The 23,982-nt window shown below is 39.9% G+C and overlaps 1 protein-coding gene across 1 annotated transcript in view; it reads right to left on the reverse strand.

The window, feature by feature from the left end:
* The window catches only part of l3mbtl3 (L3MBTL histone methyl-lysine binding protein 3), a 94,471-nt gene that overhangs the window by 22,523 nt on the left and 47,966 nt on the right, over positions 1–23,982 (reverse strand). The window contains exon 15 of the mRNA XM_079639027.1: positions 8,574–8,688. Coding sequence (XP_079495153.1) covers positions 8,574–8,688 — 115 coding nt within the window. The remainder of the gene's footprint in view (positions 1–8,573; positions 8,689–23,982) is intronic.

Below are 23,982 nucleotides of genomic sequence, written 5' to 3' on the forward strand. Positions count from 1 at the left end.
CATCTCAGGTACTGTTTATGTGCTTTATTTAATGTTAAAAGCGTGTAATGTGACTGAATATCATTTATTGCTCCAGCTTTGTAGCTGTAAAAGTAACAATGGATAATTCTCCTCAGATCTTGAAATTAAACAAATGGAAACAAGAACGTACAAACTGTGAACAAACAAGTGTATTCTTTGACAAAGATTTTTTATTAACTCAGTAGCCTATGTATTTGAATAATGTTTAAATGATATAATATTTGTGAATTTGATTATGTAGCCTACTTATCCATTTTCTTGTGAGTGCCGTCAAGATTACTCTCTGGTGCCATGCACTCGCCGCGAGACTCCGCCCACATACTGTTCTGATTGGCTGTTGGTTTTGATTGATTTTGACGCATCTCGCAGTTGCGTCGTGTCTAGTGTGGACAGACAAATTATTTGTTGCTGGAATCGCATCTGGTTAGCTGGTTAGGACACGGTGTCAGCTGATGAGGGCTACGTGGTAGAGAGTAGTGGAGAGAGGTGCTACGGTGCCCCTCTCTCTCAGAAGCCCCTCCGGTGCATATTTGAGGTAGTACTTGAGAGGACCCAAGACATAGATCCGGCCCACATCTGGTACGGGTATAATCCACATGTACCATATGTGGGCCGACACTGTTGCTGTCTGGGACTGCATCGGCTCAAGAGACCTGATTGTCAGGTAGAGCTTCCCTAGGGGTTCAGTGGTGAAAGGCTTTTGGTAAGAGGGCCGTTCTTTCCCTCTGGCCCCTTCAGTCTCTGTGCTCTCATGCCAGATTTCATGAAAGCACTTTTTGCTGTTCTTCCTTAAGTAAGAGCGGGCAGTTGAGTGAGCCTGGCTCTCTCATTCGCCCTCTTCAAGTCCTAAAGGACGGGATGCTGATTTCTATGCTCCCTTTGGTTAGGTTGCCCCGAGGGTTCGGATGGTCGGAGTAGCAGTACTTTAGTGAATATGTGGTCTCCCTAGCCCTAGCTGCCCTATGTCACTAATGCTGGTTAAGGCGAGACACGGCAGGCAAAAACATAGTTTTCTTTCAGACTTGTGCTGAAAAAAAGTCCAAAATACACATTTAGGTCTTTATTTTACTACACTTTGTCTAATTGCGTCAGTAGATTTCTCTGAAATTCAACAAAAGTTGCCGTTCTAAATCAACGCGCTGCTCCGCGATCTCTGTGTTCTTCCTTTAATCACGCACATGTCTGGAAAGCTCTCTCTCTTCTGTACAATGCTGTCGGATCCAAATATGGTCATTTCCTTTTAATCAGTAACCAATCGTGAAAGTAAAATGGGCATTTAACCCTAAAAGCGAAATCTCATTGGCTGATGTGAATTTCTGACAACCTGATTCGTTCAGATGCATCACGTGACGCGCTCTGACACTCAGATGTGTGTTTTTGACTGTTTTTCTGCTCAGTTGAAGGCCATAAATGCTGTGTTTATAAGTTTTGATGTGATTTAGGTCGTTTGTATTGTTGTTGCTAATGATTTGATAAGATATTGTGTCAGTAAATAGTTGTTTCCACTAAAAAAGTATGATTTTTTACATTACAAATCTTTAAATGCCTTTTTCTCAAAATGACTTTTCTCTCATACTCCAAGTCCGAAATCTCCTCTTCAGTAGCACCTATACACACCAAACTGTCCAGTCTTGTACCTAGTTATATTATGAAGACAATTACAGAGGGATTTGTAAATATATTATTCCTAGCCTGATTTATATAACATTTTATTCAAAAAAACATGGCGAAAATACATTTTTTAAGGCTATTGACAGTATATTCTGTTTTACAGGATAACAAAAGTAGATATCCATAAATCCCTCTGTATTTTTTTTCCCATCTAATATGTGAACACAATGAAAAAAGAATTTTGAACCTGGCTTTATCCAATTCTGAGATTTCGTTTTTTAAAATATAGGCAAATTAGCGCATATTTAATTAGATAATGGCTAATTTGCATATTTAAACAATAAATTACAGAAAACTTGTAATAAATTTTTTTCTCATCTTAATGTAGGTAATCAACTGGGAAAGTTTCATGGTGATATCTGCTAGTTACAAATATTTCCCTATTCACCTGTAGTGTCTCACCTTAAGTAACTAAAAGTTAGCAGACATTTGTTCAGTATGGCGCAGTGGGTATTGGGTTCCCATAGCACCAACACCATGAGGCAGCAGCCCGGTCTCACCCCAAAATGTCATATACTGACGGGTCTTGACCATACGTCAACATACGACGAAAAGGGTACCCCTATAACGTCAATATGAGACGCAGACAGTCTAACACAAAACTGTGTTAGAGGCAGAGTTAAAGGTCCACTTTAAATGGGAGGGGTGTATGCAAAATTATATTTATTATTTTGATTAATGTATTTTATGATTCAAATCTTATTAATCTCTTCTTTATGAAATCTGGTCATTGATAGATATGTATTCATTTTAACATAATTATTAATCATTATATTCTTTATTTTGCATTATTATTCTTTTACATGTTATTGATTTATTTAATAATTTGGTAACACTTTACAATAAGGTTAATTAGTTAACTACCTTAGTTAACATGAACTAAAAATGAACAACACTTCTTCAGCATTTATTAATCTTAGTTAATATTCATTTCAGCATTTACTAATACGTTATTAAAATCAAAAGTTGTATTTGTTAACATCAGTTTATCCAATGTGAACGAACATTAACTAACATTAACAAAGATTAATAAATACCATAAAAAAATGTATGGTTCATTGTTAGTTCATATTAGTTAAAGTAACACAAGGTAACTTTCGCTCTCGGGGTCCCCCTACAGTTGGGAAACAGTATTGTCCTCTACTACTGTCGTAAACTCTGTCATCCTACATGCACGTGCATTTGTTGACAACCATGATAGCCCTGAACACTTGTAGGAGGAGTTCACATGCAGGTGTTCTGCTTGCGTCGCGTGTGAAATGTCTTCATCCAGGTACAGTGGCATATATTTCAGCATGTCATGATATGAATATAATTTCATGGGTTTTATTTTTTTTCAAACGACAAATGATCGCGATGCTCACGTTTACAAGCCAGCGTCATTATAGTAGCCTAGTCTATTGGTTACCGTTTTACTGAATCTATATGATACTTCAATGCAATGTGTGGAGTGGTAGATAATATAACCATATATCGTCAATATTATAATATCAAGCTACCATAGATGAATCTGCAAATTTTACAAATCGATTTGCATTATAGCGTGAGGCAAGACAAATAAACAAATATCACAGACATGTTAGGTATACTAAACTATGATTTTGTACATCTTATATATTTACTTGCAAAAATGTAGCTCCTACCAAACTTGTACACGCCGTTTAGACATAGACTTTCATTTGATATTTGAAAGTCTGCATCGGTCGGTAGGGTTGCCACCTTTGATTTGTGAAAAACCGGGACACTCAGATTATTATTCTTTTTTGGGGTCTGAGTTGTAGGTTGTAAATAGTATTTTCTTTGACACTGGTGGCTCATCCGATTTTGTTGTGTTATCCCTCCTCGTCCGTCTCTCCCCCCATTTCACACAATAGATGTAAATAGACAGTTTTTAAAAAGCTAGCTAGCAACTAAACTCACACTGTATCATCTTGGATATGTGTTGATGCGCGTGCGTGACCGACCGACCGACCGACCGACAGACAGCACAGGCAGTTGCTAGGCGATAAGTTGAGCTTCCAATCAAATAAAAGTAAACGCCTGGCATTGGCCAATCCACTGTTTTACCCGTTTTTACCATGTTTTTTACCCGTTTACGGACACATGATTGGATGTACTGTACACAACTATGAAGAAAACACAGTAACAGTAGACGGAAACGGTTTAATTTGAAACCAGGAAATTTTACTTTAGAAGTACATTTTCACAAAAAAACGTTTCCTTCAGCTCACGCCAGCGAGAAAACGCTAGCCCAATGTTGATCCTCGTTCTGCCTTTGATGCGATCACTTTCTCGTTTCCTCTTTTTGCTTTCCTCCGACAAAACCTTTGCTTTCTTGCTTTTCTGTGCTGCTTCGTCCATGACTATAACATTTGGCAAACAAACACTAGTTTGGCTCGCACGTCCGATTTTAAGGGAGTGGGGGTGGTGCTGGAAGTGACGTATATGCCGTAAAGCAGTCGAATTTTGTAGTTCTCTTTGTTCCCCGGTTACTACCCGAAACCCGAAGTTTAAAAGTACGATTAAAAACGCTACAGACCCCGTTAGGCTATAGCAGACGTGTCATTCAACCTATTGTAAGTCGATGTACCATCACAAGAGACTTGGAAATATATTGAAAAGTTACCTAGAGCTGGTTTAATACAATAACTAATGTTAACTAATGACCCTTATTGTAAAGTGTTCCCAATAGTTTATATATTTTCTCCTTTTTGCTCTGAAATGTTTGATTATTTCCAAATGTTAAGGTCTTTAGTGTCTCTTCTGTGCTGTAAGATCGATTTCCCATCAGAATTTATTACGTGATGTACCTTTGTAGCAGAATATGTCTGTTTCCATCTCTGCAGACATGAGATAATACAATATCTGCAATATTCTCTTAAAGGTCTTAAAGGTGTCAAAACCACACCTCGTCTATCTTTGCAACTGTAGCATTTGACCGATCACGCCGACCTAGCCGTTACACCAACTAAGAAATAATGGATAAGTCTGTTTGACCTTTTCTTATCAGACCAAAACACAAGTTTAGGAGGATGTAAGTTTCCTGCATATAGTCTCCGCTCTTATTTTGTTCTTCACTTCTGCTTCTTCTCTTCTATCTCTCCTTTCATTCTTCAAGTATTTTATTTATTTTGGGTCCTTCTTTCTTATTAGATACAATACTTTGGATTTATTATAAACTATTTATTAAGATATATTTAATTTTTGTTTAGACCTTTGTCGAGTCCGAGTCGAGTCCAAGTCCTTACCAATCAAGTCCGAGTCCAAGTCCAAAGGGGGCCGAGTCCGACTTGAGTCCGAGTCCTTAACCCTCTGGGGTCGGCAATCACGCCGGCATGATCTGCACACTTTTTTTCTTATCAGTGCAAAACAGACTCAAAATACTCTGTTGATTTTGATCTTACATAATCATGTTACACATCATTCAAAACTGTTAAATGTCTTCTTTTATCTGTGTATATATATATATATATATATATATATATATATATATATATATATATATATATATATATATATATATTCCTTAGACGTTATGAAATGAGATTGGAGTAAAAACATGAAGCCTATTGTAAACATGAAGCCAAAGCCTAATCATATATATATATATATATATATATATATATATATATATATATTTTTTTTTTTTTTTTCCTCTAGTGTAGTGTACTGAAGTGTTCCTTTTTAACCATTTACAGGCTGCCCTCTATGCTATTGTAATTATTATTTACAAGGCACAGAAAAATTCGGCCCGATCCGCACTCTGGTGACATGTCCGAGTTAATTCAAAATTTGAGTCCGCGAGTACCCCAACTCTACTAAATGCCCCAGCTATAGCTATCCAAAGGCCAAAGTTATTATAATTTTTTTGATAATTATTGACCTAGAGAGTCCCGAGGGGGACCGCAGGGATTTTATCAAGGTTGAGCCAAAAACTCGAAATGAGGAGTTCTACCATGTGGTACAAATGTCGTCGGCGCGTGCGAAAAAAACAAACAAAAAAACAATCTCAACAAAGAATATAACCTATTACAATATTTATTGTGTGAAATTATTTCTTTACATTTGTATGCAAATTAAGAAGTTGTGGCATAATTTCTACAATGACCAAATATTTTGACCCTAATAAGATTTAATCAAAAGTTGAGATAAAACCGTGAGCTAAAAATCATATAAAATATTAATACAGTACATAAATGTATTTAGAATGCATAAAGACATAGTATACACAAACTGATTTAAAGACTCATATATATTGTCTTTCACTGGTTTTCTCTCTTTTTTCACACTCATTTCGTTTCTCTCTCTCTCTCAGCAAGTCGGTCACATCCTGATGCCAGTTTCTGATTTCTAAGCATTCCTCCGATCCGTTTCCATGGACACAGAGGAAGGGAACGAGAACGAGAAGACGATTATCAGCCAGACTGACTGACGAAAAGCTTATTGTTCAACAGCATTTTCCCAGCATCCTCTGGAGCTAATAGAAGATATTGACAGGAGAGGAAGCCAGAGGTCTGTTAGACCTCCATCCCTCTTTATATCCACATAATTACTTCTCGATCTCTCTACGCTACAATTTTACATTAACAAGGAAAATGGCTGTCATGTAGAGGGTCTGAGGCAGTCAGTCTGTTTACAGATATGATACAGGGCACTGCTAGAGTGGCTATTAACTGAACAGTTATAGTTTTGTCTGAATCATTTTCTTAAAAATAGTCAGTACTAAAAAAAAAAAAACCTAATCTAAAAACATCTATGTAAAATAATCCATACTCTTAGTCAGTGTCTTTTGTTGTTGTTGATTATTTGAAAGAAATATTGAAGGAAGTGCACTTAAGGCAGCATCCTAGAGGAAACTGAAGCTGGTAAGAGACCCATTGGGAACACATTAATTAGGCACCATCTCCATACTTCACACAAATAGCGCATTGCGAATGAGAGGCACAATGAATTCAGATGTTAATAGTATATAATACACTCAGTATATAATAAGTACATAAATACATTGTCCATTTTAAGTAGATGCAACTATTTTATTGATATTTGCAGTATTGAATTAAATCTATACTTAGTCTGTGTTCATGTCACGGTTCACGAATACCTAATTTGTTACTATGGTTACTGATGTCATTCGTCATTCAGGTGTGTGTAATTAATCCTCCTTGTTTGCGCGTGTATTTAAGTTGCTCTGTTTCAGTTGTCAGTGTCCGGTGTCGTCTATGTATACGTGTTGTTGCAGTATTCCTGTCTTGATCTGTATTTGCCTTTTGGATTATCTATTAAAGACTTTACTTTGACATTCATCCTCATGGTCATGTGCCTGTATCTACAACCACCAGTTGTGCCAGTTCAGCATGTCCTTCGCTTTGCCTAACCAGGCGCAATGTGACACACCGAGACGCGATAAAAGGCGTCTTTTCCATGTTAATCAGAGTTTTTGTTCTGACCAGGATCGACAGCGATAGGCGATGACTCTATTTTAGAAACGGTTTCTATTTCTGCGACGTCACGGCTTGAACAACAACATACAATAATAATCTCAGGTACTGATTATGTGCTTTATTTAATGTTAAAAGAATTGAATGTCAGTTTAAAAATCATTTTGCATGACCTTCATAGCCGTAATGAAAGTGACAAAGGATAATTTACATCAGATCTTTAAAATAAATGAAAGGAAATAAGAGCATTCAAACTGAACAAACACGTGTATTCAGTGACAAAGATTGTATCAGTCACTCAGAATGTAATTTTAGCTGTGATTTTTGATTGATTTGGTTGCAAGTGCAGTGCGTTTGCAGAGACTCCGCCCACACACTCTTTGATTGGCTGAGATTTTTGATTGATTTGGTTGAGTGCAGTGCTCTTGCAGAGAGACTCCGCCCACACACTCTCCTAATTGGATGTGATTTGTGATTGATTTGGTTGCGAGTGCAGTGCGTTTGCAGAGAGACTCCGCCCACATGCTCTTTGATTGGCTGAGATTTTTGATTGATTTGGTTGCGTGCAGTGCATTTGCAGAGAGACTCCGCCCACACTCTCTCCTGATTGGCTGTGATTTTTTATTGATTTGGTTGTGAGTGCAGTGCATTTGCAGAGAGACTCCGCTCACACGCTATTTGATTGGCTGAGATTTTTGATTGATTTGGTTGCGAGTGCAGTGAGTTTGCAGGGAGACTCCGCCCACACGCTCTTCTGATTGGCTGTGATTTGAGATTCATTTGGTTGTGAGTGCAGTGCGTTTGCAGAAAGACTCCGCCCACACGCTCTTTGATTGGCTGAGATTTTTGATTGATTTGGTTGTGAGTGCAGTGCTCTTGCAGCGAGACTCCGCCCACACACTCTTTGATTGGCTGAGATTTTTGATTGATTTGGTTTGTGAGAGCAGTGCGTTTGCAGAGACTACACCCACACGCTCTTTGATTGGCTGAGATTTTTGATTGATTTGGTTGCGAGTGCAGTGCGTTTGCAGAGAGACTCCGCCCACACGCTATTCTGATTGGCTGTGATTTGTGATTGATTTGGTTGCGAGTGCAGTGCTTGCAGAGAGACTCCGCCCACACACTCTCCTGATTGGATGTGATTGATTTGGTTGCGAGTGCAGTGCTTGCAGAGAGACTCCGCTCACACGCTCTTTGATTGGGTGTGATTTTTGATTGATTTGGTTGCGAGTACAGTGCGTTTGCAGAGAGACTACGCCCACACGCTCTCCTGATTGGCTGTGATTTTTGATTAATTTCAAATTGCTTGTCGCTGGAATCTTATCGCATCACGTCTGTTCAGGACACACTCTTATCAGTAAGAATACATGTCTTCGAAGGCCTCATATTGCTGCTTAACATGCGTCATGGGAAGGCCAATGGTTGTGTGTATCATGTACTCACTGATTGGAGGCTGCAGTGGATGTCCGGTCTTGGCGCACCAGCCGGCAGGATGAATATCTGGGCTATCTGCATCGGTCCAGTAATCATACTCATCTGTCCAGCCATCAAAATGGATCTGAAAGAGAGCAAATGCAGGTCACTCTGATAGGTTCACAACTCTTTTACAATGCAAATAATAATAACAATAATATGTCTTAATTTGTATGTTGTCTTGCTTTCCAGCTAAAATATCTAAACATCCTTGAAACAAAATGTTTTAAAACTAATTAAAATAATTGAAAAATAATAAAATAAAATGTTTTCAGGAAATATATTAAAATATTTAAAGTTGAATGTTTATGTTAAAGTTTTTTCTTTCTTACTTGCCTAAGTAAACCTCACTGAATTTAGTTTTTAATTTATTTTAAGACAAATCCAGCTAACAGGAAACATTCTTTTAAGGTTCTCTCAGAATTATAAAGGAACATTCTTTCAGCTAATAGAACATTTGTTCAAATTTATCCAGTCTTTAATAATGTTCTCAAAACATTAACACAAACACTATTATTTATACATTGTTTACAATGCCCCCCCCCCCCCCCCAAATGTTTTAATTGGACGTTCGTCTAAATATTTTTATTTGTTTCTACTTGTTTCACATAACCAAGAAAACCTGTTTTTAAAACACTTTTAACTATAGAAACTATCCAAGTAACTGCTAAAAGGATTTTCATTGTCAGAATGTTATAAACGTTTTTTGCAAACTGGACGTTTTGAACACTCAGAAAACATTCAGAAATAACGTTTTTATAACTTTTATAACAATCTTAGAGCAAAAACACTGACAATGAAAATCCATTTTTTGCAGTTACTGTGATAGTTTCTGTACTGCGGTTAAATTCCCCTAAAGTGCCCAAGGTTTGAGAGAAGTGTGGCATTTGATGGAAAGCATGGGTGGTGTGGAATAGTGGTTAAGGCTGTGAGTTATTACTGTAACTGATGGCAGATTTGATCTTCATAAATGCACTTGAGTCCAGGTGACTCCAGGAGGGATTATCCTGCAGGGCCACGGTGTCTTTCTCTGCTAGCATTGCCTGAAAGTCACTACAAATGTGTGCTGGATGTGTGGTGATAAATAAGGACCCTATTCTTGTATAAGGTACAAAACACCCCGAGGCATGTCAGATGAAAGCAGGAACAGCTTGGCTATAGCATTTCAATGTCCCTTGAGAAGATTATCTTCATATTGCAAAGCAGATCTCCAGAGACGTTAACGCTAACTGGAATCAGAAGCGTTGGCAGAGAGCAGACTGCTGGCAGGGGGATCCGGTCACATTGCATTTTAGATTCTCACAACTCTTTAAAAAGAGCTGCGGCAATCAAAACAATGAGAAGAAAAGAGCAACAGCCCTTAAAGGACAGCCTGTCTCCAAGACTCTGATAAAACCGGTTCCCGGGGAATCATCATTATGTGGACATCCAGACCAGACTGGCTATTTTAATTCACTGCATGACAGTTTGAGATAAAGAAATGTTTAATTTGCATCCTTCTTATCGGTCGCTCTGTTATTTAATCTCCTTCCAGTTTGCATTAGTCTATTTCCACACCTCCATCCATGACCAAATCAATTTGAACGTATCAATATCTCTAACCACATCTCGCTTCCCTCTGGCTTTGTTCACACCAGTTTTATTGTAGTATCATTGAGGTACCATTATAGTTCTTGTTAACATTGTGAATTAGATTTTATTAGGTTTAGTTATAGTTTCAGGAACTGTTTACGTTTTTGTCAATATAGTCCCCCTGTGGTGAAAATCCAGCTTTTAATGTTGTTTATATGTCTATGTGGTGTTTTTAATATGCTTTAAGACAAACCATGTGTAAATTCATAAGTCAACACCATTGCTGAGTATTTTCCCCTTAAAACTACAGTGAATCAAAGACAGTCTCAAAAACACGGCTTGAAATCACTGGGGTTTCTGACAACACAAACTACCTTGTAACCAATCAGATCAACGTGTGATCGTCAACGAGTGGATCTCTGAGCTGAGTGAGTGAGTGGAGACGGGGCTCATTTGCATATTCTTAAAACCACGTATACTAAATGAGGCATGGGTGTCGAGTTACATTCAAGGCATGAATAATTTTATTTAATATAATTATATTAATTAAATAATAAAAAAATTAATGGAAATAACGTTTAAAAATGTAATTTTGGTGATCAAAGATGAGTTTTAAGGGATACAATTATTGACTACAGGGGGACTTTAAGTTTTAGTATGCAGTTAAATTTTTTTTAGTACTTAAATGAAAGGCACAGTATGTAAGTTTTGACGCTAGAGGTCGCTTATTCAAAACAATAACAAAGGCACCGCTTGATGATGTGATGATGCCGTGATTGAGCGTGGAATCATGGGAGTTGTTGTCTTCTCCTCCACAGCCGATGGAAAGCAATCCGATGTGACTCATGAAATCATGTTCATGGATGAGTGAATCTATTAAAGTTGTATTAATGTTACTGTGGTACAAGGCAGGGCAGAGTGCTTCAGATTTTACCTTGCTGTTTTTATCATACTTGTATGCTGCAGTCTTCCGCTTTCGTTTTGTTGTTAATCTTTATTTTAAGATTAAAGTTGCGTTTTGTTGTTAATTTAGGTCCCATGACTTGACATTTTCACTTTCTGAGGTTTTTTAACATTAATATGAATTCCCCTAGCCTGTATATGGTTCCCAAGTTACTAGAATTAAATCGGTCTAAATCGAGCTTTTGCTATCTTTTTCTGCCTTTGAGAAAATGGAAGCTCAATCGGGCTGATCTTGAATCTCCTCCTTATGACGTCATAAGGAGAAATGTTACCTCCCCTTTCTCTGCTTTGCCCGCCCAGAGAATATTTCCTGTCCATGAGAAAAGGAGCTAGGAAGTAGGAACGCGTGCGATTTTAGTTTGTCCATGTAACCCGTATTTAGTTGGGACTTTTATTTTGGCGGCCCTGCAAACTCCCAACTTCCTTAAATTGACTGGTTGCTGAGTTCACTTCCTCTGTGTGCCTCCATTGTGGCTGTGGCATGGTTTGTTTGGCATCCCCAAGCAAAACTAAAGAAAAGTGACTTTAGTGATTCAAGCTGTGAATACTCGGTGAGTTTTTCCCCTTCATTGATCAACCGTAATGTTTAATTCAGCCGTGTGATTGCTCACCGAAGTATTATTTTTGACTATAGTTGCTGCTGCTTTCTAATCAGAGCCTTTGTCTGATTTCACTCTGGTTAAAACGTTGGGTCACGCCTGGAGACCTTGCGTTGGTCATTTCAATTTTAAAGGTAAACTTTTTTACCTGTTATACTATGAAGGCATTGATTTGATGTTAGCACGAGTGCTAATTTAGAGCATGATTGCTGTTTTGAGTGTGTGCTGTTACTGTTGTGACTACCGTTGAAATGGCTATATGTTTTGGTAGTCATTTAAGTTTATTGATTTTAACGTAGCTACGTAATTTTCTTTTGATATTGCGCAATACTTTTCACAAATACCAAACTTTGCTTTAGTGTTTTGGGTAATTTGGAGATTAACATTTTTGTTTATTGGAATCTGAAGGTGCACTTTGTATTATTACTTTGAATGTTAATTTTGAGTATATGTTTTGATTCTGAAAATGACATTTAGATTAGTTGACTATGAAATTTAAGTTATGGTGAAATTTCATGGAATATAAGATTAATTACTTTACTTTATTATACTTATTTCACATAAGTGTAATATCATTTAGATGTATTTTTGATTGTTATATTAAAGATATTTATTTATTGAAATGCCTTGCATTAAGCAGGTATGGTTATGCATATTGAATTACTTTAGTATTTGTTATGGTTATTTTATTTTTGAATGGGATTCTTAATTTGTATTTTTGGCCTTCTTAGGTCAGGTTTTTTTTCTGGATCAACAAATCTCCAGTCCCCAATTATGGACTCTTGAACTCTCGACCCGTCCTAATTCAAGGACTCTGATCGAGATGGCGAGCTAAGAGAACCTGGATATATATGTGGTAGGGTAACCGAACCACACATTTATTGCGACTGAACATTTCCCTATCTGGATTATCGATTGCTCAATTCGTAATTAATTGACATTTCACCAGACCTGATCCCGGCCGTGGAACACATTGTGTCGGGTTAAGTCTTTCCTTCTTTTTGTTTTTTTTCCCAAATCATTGGCAGCACACTAATCTGCCATTGAACTGAACTGTAAGTCGGATTGTTTTGTATGTGTTATTGAAGTTATTTTGTTATGTTGTTTATGTATTGTTTATGTTGGTTATGTTTTGTCATCTACTGAATACACACACTCATACTAAAATCTATGACTCCAGTGTACTCATTCACAACCCAGGCTCCGTGACGATCCATCTTCTGTTGCCAGGTGGCATCCGCAGTCAATTGCCCAGCTTATATGTGTTACATCTTTGGCGAGCCAGCCAGGAGCCTGATATTGTGAATGTCTGTACTGGTGTCATTGTGTAATTTACGTTTTATTAGAGTAATAGTCATCCAGTAGGGTCATGGATTTCTTTAAGAAAACTGGTATTAATGTAGCTAATTCTGTCATTATTAGTGGTGCGACTAACACCAAAGCAGATGACGAAATTATTGCTCATTTACGTAGTTACGGTGAAGTAAAACAGTCGTTTACCGTTACCGAACATGAGAGTCCATTTTATAAAAACCTGACCGTCGAATTTATTAATGCAGCAGCTTTGGTACAGCTAAAACCAAGACTGCCGTATACTTTTTCAGCTCCATCTGCTGATTTTGTTATTAAGTTACTTGGGAGTGAGTGTGCCGCCGCAGCCACAGTGGAGGCCACTCCAGCCCCTAATTACCTGCAAGAGTTGAAACGTATCTCTCGACAGAGTGGCCAGTCATTTGACAACGTTCTTAAAGGAATGTTTGACCAAATAAGTTCACATTTGGGAATAGCAGCCACTGGTGGTGAAGAAGAGGAGGAAGAAGAGGACACTGTTGAGGTGCTTGGAACTGCTGTGGAGATTGAGCAAGGACCTCGACCCCGATCTACCCCAGTTAGGGATGGTGGACCCAGAATCTCACTCTCTGGAAATGATCTGAATCCTCCTGAGATCCAACGAGTTGTAGTTGAACATATTGTGCGCAGAGACGATGTTAATCTTCAGCCTATGTCTTCATTCCGACTACGCACATTCTCAGGAAAAATTCCAAAACCACAGCATGAAGCGGATTATGAGTCATGGAGGTCTCAAATTGAGCTTTTGAATGCAGATCCAAGTTTAGCACCTGTACACATCACGAGGCGCATACTGGAAAGTTTACTTCCTCCAGCTGCAGACCTGGTAAAAAGTTTTGGACCTACGGTTCTGCCTGTTACCTTTCTGCATGTACTTGACTCTGCTTATGCCACAGTTGAAGATGGCGAGGAGTTGTTTGCCAAATATCTGAACACTCTTCAAGACCAGGGAGAACAATCATCTTCATACTTGCAGAGACTCCAGGTTGCTCTTGGTAGCGTGGTTAAGCGTGGTGGTATTCCAGCTGCTGAATTTGACAGATACGTGCTGAAGCAATTTTGCAGAGGGTGCTGGGACAACAGTGTGATAAACAAGTTGCAACTGGAACAGAAAGGAGATCAACCACCTTCCTTCTCAGAGTTGTTGTTTATGCTCCGAACTGAAGAGGACAGGCAGTTGGCAAAAGAGACATTAATGAAGAAGCACATTCCATCAGGGAGGCACCATGCAAAATTGCAAACTCATAGCACTAGTGCATGTGCATGTGATCATACCTCAGACACACGTGCTATTGAAGAATTGAAAAAACAGATGTTGCGACTTCAGAGCCAGATGTCTGCCTTGTTGGCTCAGAACTCTGCTAAATCAGATACTCAGTTGAACAAAAAGCACTCACAACCTGGTCAGGGAGCCAATCGGCCAAAGCCTTGGTTTTGTTTCCGGTGCGGGCAGGATGGTCATATAGTCCCTAATTGTTCCAGTCAGCCAAATCCCAGTTTGGTGGAAGAAAAACGCAGCCAGCTCAAATGCAAGCAGCAATCCTGGGAAAAACGGAAACCGTTAAACTAGAAGCAGCTTCTGCCCAGGGACAAGTGGGAGCTGCAACCAGTGAATGTCCCCACGTTAAGCATTCGTCATCACGTTGCCCATTGCCAAAGGGGTTGGTGGGCACAAGAAGCACCGGTGAGGTCAAGGTTAAAGGGACCACTTTTCATTGTCTTTTTGACACAGGGTCCCAAGTCACCACAGTTTCACACTCCTTCTACAACACCTACCTCTCAGACCACGAAATAAAGCCGTTGAATAATCTGTTGGAGGTAGAGGGGGCAAATGGACAATGTGTGCCTTACATTGGGTATGTGGAACTCTGTTTAACTTTTCCACCTGAGTTCATAGGAAAAGAGATGGACATAGATACCCTTGCTTTGGTTGTACCGGACCTGCGAACGACACAGCCCCCTGTTCTGATTGGCACCAATACTCTAGATGTCGTTTACGACCAGCACTTTATATCACGCTCTGAGTTTCATCCTGTGCCTTTCGGATACAAGGCGGTGCACAAGATTCTGGAGATAAGACGCAAGCTAACAACCGATGACTATCATGGCGTGTTGAAGATGCTGTCCACCTCCCCACAGACTATTCCTGCTCGAAAAACTGTTGTGCTGGATGCATATGCCATGTGTCCATTCCTGCAAGGTGAGAAAGAAGTACTCATTCAACATCCAACCTCTTTCTCTCTACCTGGTGGGTTGATAGTGAAATCTAGTCTTGTCGATCTACCCCCAGTCCAACCTGTCCATCTGCCAGTGGTAATCACCAACGAGTCTGACCATGACGTAGTGATTCCTATCAGAGTAGCCATCGCAGAGTTAAGTGCCATTCAGACCATTCTTCAGAAAGAACAAAGTGTGCGTCCACCTTCCTATTCTACAGAGCCAATTCCAACCAAGCTGAATTACAACTTCGGAGAGTCGCCGCTCTCAACTGAATGGAAGCAACGTGTAACAGCCATGCTCGACAGTATGCCTGAGGTCTTTGCAAAGCATGAATTCGATTTTGGTCGCACGGACAAGGTTAAGCATGACATCAAGCTTTCAGATCCGACTGCTTTTAAGCAACGATCAAGACCGATACACCCTCAAGATGTGGATGCTGTTCGTAAGCACATTCAGGAGCTGTTGCAGTCTGGTGTTATACGTGCATCTAATTCACCTTTTGCTTCCCCGATAGTTGTGGTGCGAAAGAAAAATGGTATGGTACGGCTCTGTATTGATTATCGGCGGTTGAATGCACAAACCATTAAGGATGCGTATGCACTGCCGAAGCTGGAAGATACTTTCTCAGCACTCGCTGGCTCCATATGGTTCTCTACATTGGACTTAAAATCTGGGTATTATCAGATAGAGATGGAAGAATGCGATAAAAGCAAGACAGCGTTCGTATGCCCACTTGGATTTTATGAATTCAACCGTATGCCTCAGGGGGTGACGAATGCCCCAAGCACTTTCCAACGCCTCATGGAGCGGTGTATGGGGGATTTGAATTTGAAAGAAGCGCTGGTGTTCATTGACGATTTGCTCGTGTTTGCACCAACACTGGAAGAACATGAGCAACGTCTGCTGAAAGTGCTCCAACGCCTGAAAGAGTTTGGGCTAAAGTTATCCGTTGAAAAATGTGTCTTTTTCCAAACATCAGTTCACTACCTTGGACATGTAGTTTCCAGCGATGGTGTGAAAACCGATCCTGAGAAGATTTCCACCTTAACGTCCTGGCCTGTCCCTCGAAACCTCAAAGAACTCAGATCATTCCTTGGTTTTGCAGGGTACTATCGGCGTTTTGTGCAGGGGTATTCTTCCATCGTCAGACCCCTAAATAATTTAACTTCTGGATATCCACCCAGTCAGAAAAGGTCCAAGCAGGTGGGGAAATTGCATCATTATCTGGATTCAAAGGAACCTTTTGCTGACCGATGGACCCCTGCTTGTCAGCAAGCCTTTGAGGAGATCATCCAGAAGCTCACGACCGGCCCGGTCCTTGCCTTTGCCGATCCAAGGAAGCCTTACATCTTAAACACGGACGCAAGTTCAACTGGCCTTGGTGCGGTGTTGTATCAAGAGCACGATGGACGAAACCGGGTGGTTGCATACGCTAGCAGAGGCCTGTCACGGAGTGAAAGCAGATACTCCGCACATAAACTTGAGTTTTTAGCGCTCAAATGGGCGGTCACGGAGAAATTCACTGACTACTTGTATGGATCGGATTTTACTGTGGTCACTGATAGTAATCCGTTAACGTATTTGTTGACTTCTGCAAAACTGGATGCTACCAGTTACCGATGGCTCTCCGCCCTTTCGACCTTTTCATTCAAGATTGTCTATCGAGCCGGGAAGTTGAATGCTGATGCTGACGGACTCTCTCGGAGACCTCATGCTGGACTGTCAGAGGATGCTCTATCCCAAAAGGAGAGAGAGAGAATACTGAAGTTCACAGAACAACATCTTGAGGATCCATCTTGTGTCTCCATTGACCAGCATTCAGTCCAAGCTGTGTGTGACAGACAACTGGTGTACAGCTCACCTGATCAAGACCAGATCGTTGCCCTTGTGCAAACGCTCTCCACTATTGTTGACAGCCTGCCAGATAGTTTTGTAAATGATCTGCAGTTCTCTTCTCCCATTTTGCCATCCCTTTCTGATATTGAGATCGCTGCCAAACAAAGATCCGATCCAGTTCTTCAGCACATCATTGCTCAGTTGGAGAGAGGAGAAACTCCGCCGCCATCTCTGAGGGAACAGCTCCCCGATCTGCCATTACTCTTGCGAGAGCTTACACGTCTGGAGCTCCATAATAATGTTCTCGTTAGGAGGAGGCATATCGGAGGTGAGCCTACTTACCAACTTGTCCTTCCAGAAGAGTATCAGCCTCATGTCCTATTCCAGCTTCACGATCAAATGGGCCATTTGGGCATAGATAGAACACTGGACCTTGTGAGATCCCGTTTCTTTTGGCCACGTATGTCAGTAGATGTCTGTAACAAGATTAAAAGATGTGAGCGATGCATTCGGAGGAAAGCACAACCAGAAAAAGCTGCCCCCCTTGTCAACATCAGAACATCAAGACCTTTAGAACTCGTCTGTATGGACTTTTTGTCTATAGAACCAGATCGGAGTAATACAAAAGATGTCCTTGTTATAACGGATCATTTCACAAAATATGCTGTAGCAGTACCTACCCCAAATCAACGAGCCAAGACAGTCGCGAAAGCCCTATGGGACAACTACCTGGTTCATTATGGAATCCCTGAGCGGCTTCATAGTGATCAAGGGCGTGATTTCGAATCACATACCATCAAAGAGCTCTGTCAAATGGCTGGAATCCACAAAATCAGAACGACACCTTACCATCCTCGAGGCAATCCTGTGGAACGGTTCAATCGAACACTTCTAAGTATGTTGGGCACTCTGCCAGATCAGGATAAGACTCACTGGAAAGATTTCGTCAAGCCGCTTGTACACGCTTACAACTGTACCCGAAATGATGTCACTGGATACTCCCCATATGAACTAATGTTCGGTCGACAACCCCGTCTTCCTGTTGATTTGGCTTTTGGGCTGCCTGTGTCTGAGAAACCATCTATATCTCATTCACAGTATGTTGAAAAGTTAAAGTCCCATCTTGAAGAAAGCTATAGGATTGCAACTGAGAACTCAGAAAAGGTTATGGGGAGAAACAAGCTCAGATTCGACAAGCAGGTCACCGCTTCAGAACTCTCTGTCGGGGACAGAGTTCTGGTCAGGAATGTCAAAATACGAGGCAAGCACAAACTCGCGGATAGATGGGAGCCAGATGTGTATGTTATCCAGAAGAAAGCCGGCACTCTTCCAGTATACACAGTCAAGCCAGAAAGAAAAGATTGCCCCATCAGAACTCTCCACCGAGACCTGTTGCTGCCTTGTGGTTACTTATCGCCAGCTTCCAAGCCTGAACCAGTAAAGACCAGATCAGTAAAGTTATTGCCTTCAGTGATTCCTGAAAGCTCTGACTTTCCAGACCCTGATGATGATCTGCAAGAACTGTTCTCACCTTATTTATCTGACAACTCCAGTTCCTCTCCTACCTGTATCACAACCGTGGTGGACTTACCTGTTCCAGTACCTGCAGTTCCTTCCGTTGTTATGTCTGTGATTCCGCCTGGCCAGCGTTCACAGCCTGTCACTAACGAAACTGTTGAGGTAGAACAGAAGTTAGAGTCTGGACTTGCACTTACTGCTGATTCTGAAATAGAATTTGATTCCATTGAGTTGGGTGTGGATGCAGAACCTCTAGATGAAACTGACTCACATGGTGCTGATAATCTGGAGTCTTCTGGGGAAAGCACCTCCTCTAATCCAGAACCTGTGCCTGCTCTGAAGCCAGTCAGCATTTCAGGTGATTCTTCAAGTGAACTTTCTAGCCCAGACTCAGAGCCACGAGTACAACGTCCCATTCGAACACGCCAGCCGCCTACTCGCTTGCAGTATTCGAAGCTTGGGAATCCATTTTTGCATAGCATTCAGTCCCTGTTCCATGGGCTCAGTACTGTGTATGCCTCTGCTCTTCAGCTTGATGAGACCCCCCTGACCCCTACTCCCTGTAGCGGTGCTGTGTGCCATCAGCCGTCTACATGTACGAGGCCGTACATGAGTATAGGAGGGGAGCCTGTAACCCGTATTTAGTTGGGACTTTTATTTTGGCGGCCCTGCAAACTCCCAACTTCCTTAAATTGACTGGTTGCTGAGTTCACTTCCTCTGTGTGCCTCCATTGTGGCTGTGGCATGGTTTGTTTGGCATCCCCAAGCAAAACTAAAGAAAAGTGACTTTAGTGATTCAAGCTGTGAATACTCGGTGAGTTTTTCCCCTTCATTGATCAACCGTAATGTTTAATTCAGCCGTGTGATTGCTCACCGAAGTATTATTTTTGACTATAGTTGCTGCTGCTTTCTAATCAGAGCCTTTGTCTGATTTCACTCTGGTTAAAACGTTGGGTCACGCCTGGAGACCTTGCGTTGGTCATTTCAATTTTAAAGGTAAACTTTTTTACCTGTTATACTATGAAGGCATTGATTTGATGTTAGCACGAGTGCTAATTTAGAGCATGATTGCTGTTTTGAGTGTGTGCTGTTACTGTTGTGACTACCGTTGAAATGGCTATATGTTTTGGTAGTCATTTAAGTTTATTGATTTTAACGTAGCTACGTAATTTTCTTTTGATATTGCGCAATACTTTTCACAAATACCAAATGTGCTTTAGTGTTTTGGGTAATTTGGAGATTAACATTTTTGTTTATTGGAATCTGAAGGTGCACTTTGTATTATTACTTTGAATGTTAATTTTGAGTATATGTTTTGATTCTGAAAATGACATTTAGATTAGTTGACTATGAAATTTAAGTTATGGTGAAATTTCATGGAATATAAGATTAATTACTTTACTTTATTATACTTATTTCACATAAGTGTAATATCATTTAGATGTATTTTTGATTGTTATATTAAAGATATTTATTTATTGAAATGCCTTGCATTAAGCAGGTATGGTTATGCATATTGAATTACTTTAGTATTTGTTATGGTTATTTTATTTTTGAATGGGATTCTTAATTTGTATTTTTGGCCTTCTTAGGTCAGGTTTTTTTTCTGGATCAACAAATCTCCAGTCCCCAATTATGGACTCTTGAACTCTCGACCCGTCCTAATTCAAGGACTCTGATCGAGATGGCGAGCTAAGAGAACCTGGATATATATGTGGTAGGGTAACCGAACCACACATTTATTGCGACTGAACATTTCCCTATCTGGATTATCGATTGCTCAATTCGTAATTAATTGACATTTCACCAGACCTGATCCCGGCCGTGGAACACATTGTGTCGGGTTAAGTCTTTCCTTCTTTTTGTTTTTTTTCCCAAATCATTGGCAGCACACTAATCTGCCATTGAACTGAACTGTAAGTCGGATTGTTTTGTATGTGTTATTGAAGTTATTTTGTTATGTTGTTTATGTATTGTTTATGTTGGTTATGTTTTGTCATCTACTGAATACACACACTCATACTAAAATCTATGACTCCAGTGTACTCATTCACAACCCAGGCTCCGTGACGATCCATCTTCTGTTGCCAGGTGGCATCCGCAGTCAATTGCCCAGCTTATATGTGTTACATCCACAAGAGATATCATGGCTTTTGAGCGAGCGAAAGCATAATAATTGCTCAATAATTGGATGTACAAATGAACACCGAAGCCTTTTTTTAGTTCATCCAAGCCCCAGAAGAACCAGTGGATTCATTTCATTTTCTCTGGAAATGCGCCGACACAACTCCCCAAAGTTTTGCATGTTTGCGGCAAACATTTCACCGACGACTGTTTCCTCAACTTGGGCCAATACAGAGCTGGCCTCGACGAACGTCTGAAAATAAATCGATCGAGCTACCAAGCAACACTTTCTGATGTGCAATTGTTCAAGTTCAGACAGGTAATCTTTCTCTCAAAATCGTTCAATACTACTGTTTATGCATCAGTAAGTCAAGCTAGTGACTAAAATATCAACTTCACATCGTTTCTTTTAGTAGGATGAAAATAATCTTGTTTAAATTGTGAATAAATTATATACAGAAAGCGATCAAAGAACAATCTTTCCACACAGCGCAAGTTTATCTGGACACTTGCCAAACTCGTTATGAAATCAATGACACCGTTACACTGCACAACAAAGCTCTTACTGTATTTACATCATCGTGTTTGCATTCGTGAAAGCAGTGAGAGTGCAGAAACTGCGTTGCAATGATAAGATCTTCATTCTCGCGATCAACAACAGACTGTCATCTGCTCAATGCCCATCACGGCAACATTTTATGTGATGGGAATAGATCTAAATACTTTAAAAACTTCTGACGATTCATTAATCTCGATAGCTGTAATAGTAAAAACGTATAATAGCTGTAGTAAAAGTATTTGAGAGAGTTTCACATGTAATACGTAGCTATTTCATATGCAAGCATGTCAGCCAATCACAGCAGTGGCCGGTTACACTGAATCTCACACAGACACGCCCCTTCAAACAGAGCGTTCAAATCAGAGGCTAAAATCAGGCTAGGAAAAATGCCTTTTATTTCTAAATTATGACTATTTTTGATCTAAAAAAAACATACTAACATTATAAGGGCAACCCAGGAAACATTATAAAATAATAAAATAACCCCATGTCTTGGGACCTTTAAGATTAAAGTTGCGTTTAACGTCCGCCTCTTTCTTCGATGAAATTGAACTTTGTTAAAGTTACATTTGATCACTTAAATTTACATGATTTATTTTGATTCTAAGGAAAATAAATCTAAATGAAAGATTAATAAAAGCCGGATGACTTGTGTTGCTAAATGGTATGTAATTAATTCTAAAATATATTGTATGTTGGAGAAAATGCTGTATTACTGTTACTAAAAATAAAGCTCTTTCTGATTATACAATGTTACCCACTTGAAAAGATAGCATTGTCTCGGAGGCACGGTACAAAACACTTCCAAAAAATGTGTTATTATTAGGCTTAATTCTATGGAATTCAGGGTATTTAGGGTATCTTTAAGTTTTATAAAGCCTGAATTTAAGACTTTTTAAAATACGATTAAATTAACTATTTAAGGGTGCACAGATTCAGTGTGTGGGGTCTGGGGACATGACAAAAAATCAAATACTCTTGTCTCTGTCCTGTGGGAGAATCGAGGGTGTTGTAGAAAACCATCAAAGACTCGGACGTAAAGGTCTTTTTCCTCAAAGTCAATTACAGCTGCTTCAGGAAATATTGATGGGGTATTTTAAAACACAGTGGGAATCCACCAAATCCATCCAGTGCTCCGGTGAATTTCAGTGAACACAGGCCATGAGAGAGAGCAGGACTGGAGGAGGTCATGCTCTATACGGCTTTAACACATGAACATGACGGACACGTGGAAACCGAGTATTGATTGTGCGAATAAGAGAAAGACTGAAGTCTGTGGAGGATCACGAATGATGGGTGTGAGAGTGAGACAGATAGTGGTATCTGTTATTTCTCTCAGTCCGTGTGTGTGTGTGTATGGATTATGCTGCCACCTTGAAACCAACAACTGCAATTACACTCAAACGGTTCGGTATATTATTAGTGCACTATGAAATCCATTTCCCCTGGATTGCGCTTTATGGTTACATAAAACATCTAAATAAGAGAAATCATGAAACCTATACAATTGAAGAGAAATGGGTAACCCTTTATTTTGCGGGTCCATGATTATGCTGTAGTTCAGTATTAAGCAGAGGTAAGCAGAGAGCGAGCAGCGTGCACTCATTGTGCTTTCACACTGACAGCTTGTGCAATGCAAATACAAACAAGCATTGTCCATTGTGTCACCTTTTTCAGGAGTTCTCCACATACCGCTGTCTGTCACATGCTTTATATGCTGGGTAGCATATTCTGCTGCGATGCGACCTATTGACCCATACATATGCATAACATGCTGTTTATATGTAGTGTACATGATAAAAGTAATCTTAAGAAATGGGATAAAGGCGCACCGAGGTAAAAGGCGCATTTGACTTTTTTCTCTTTTAAAAAAGTAGATGCACACATATTCAGCTCAGCAGTTTTCTGAACAATCACTTTTGATGATGCACGTGGAAATTTGTCTGACCCATGACTCGATTGCCGACAGCAACTCTAAAATGAATCTGCACTAATTTTATCTAATATTTAAATACGGGATAATCTACATCTAGCCGGTTGTTCTCTCAGAATAAACCCCTGACAGGATGAGGACGACCCCGACGGGAAGCGTTGGAAGAGGGGGTGTTGATCAGCCTGAAGGGGTGAACAATTGGGAGAACAATTGGCTGGGTGTACATTATCCCGCTTATTACACGGCTACTTGCCACATAAGTATATAATTAGACACGAAATATTGATCTGAGTTGAAATATTTGATCAGCTCTTTAAACTGCGTTTCCCCACATAAAAAGTTATGGAGATAAGACATAAACTGTTTTAAAATCGTACCTGTTTGTATCTCATAATCCAACAGAGTACAAAACAGTAGTCACAAAATGGCCGCCGCTGCGTTTGTATGAAATGAGAGAGCGAGTACTGGATGGCATACGATACTGGATGGCCACGATACTGGATGGCATAATTAAATAACTACACAAAATATTGATTTGACTGAGTTTTAATAATTTATTAGCTTACCAAACGCAAAACTTTCACCAAGAAAGCGTATAGCGCTGCTGAATTCAGTGACCCGGATGAGCCTGTGTTTCTATTTTACCGGTTGTTATCAGGGAATAACACACCGCTGGTTGGCGCGATTGACCAATCAGAATCAAGT

Source organism: Phoxinus phoxinus (genome assembly GCF_949152265.1).
Source record: "Phoxinus phoxinus genome assembly, chromosome: 16".
NCBI classification, from domain to species: Eukaryota; Metazoa; Chordata; class Actinopteri; order Cypriniformes; family Leuciscidae; genus Phoxinus; species Phoxinus phoxinus.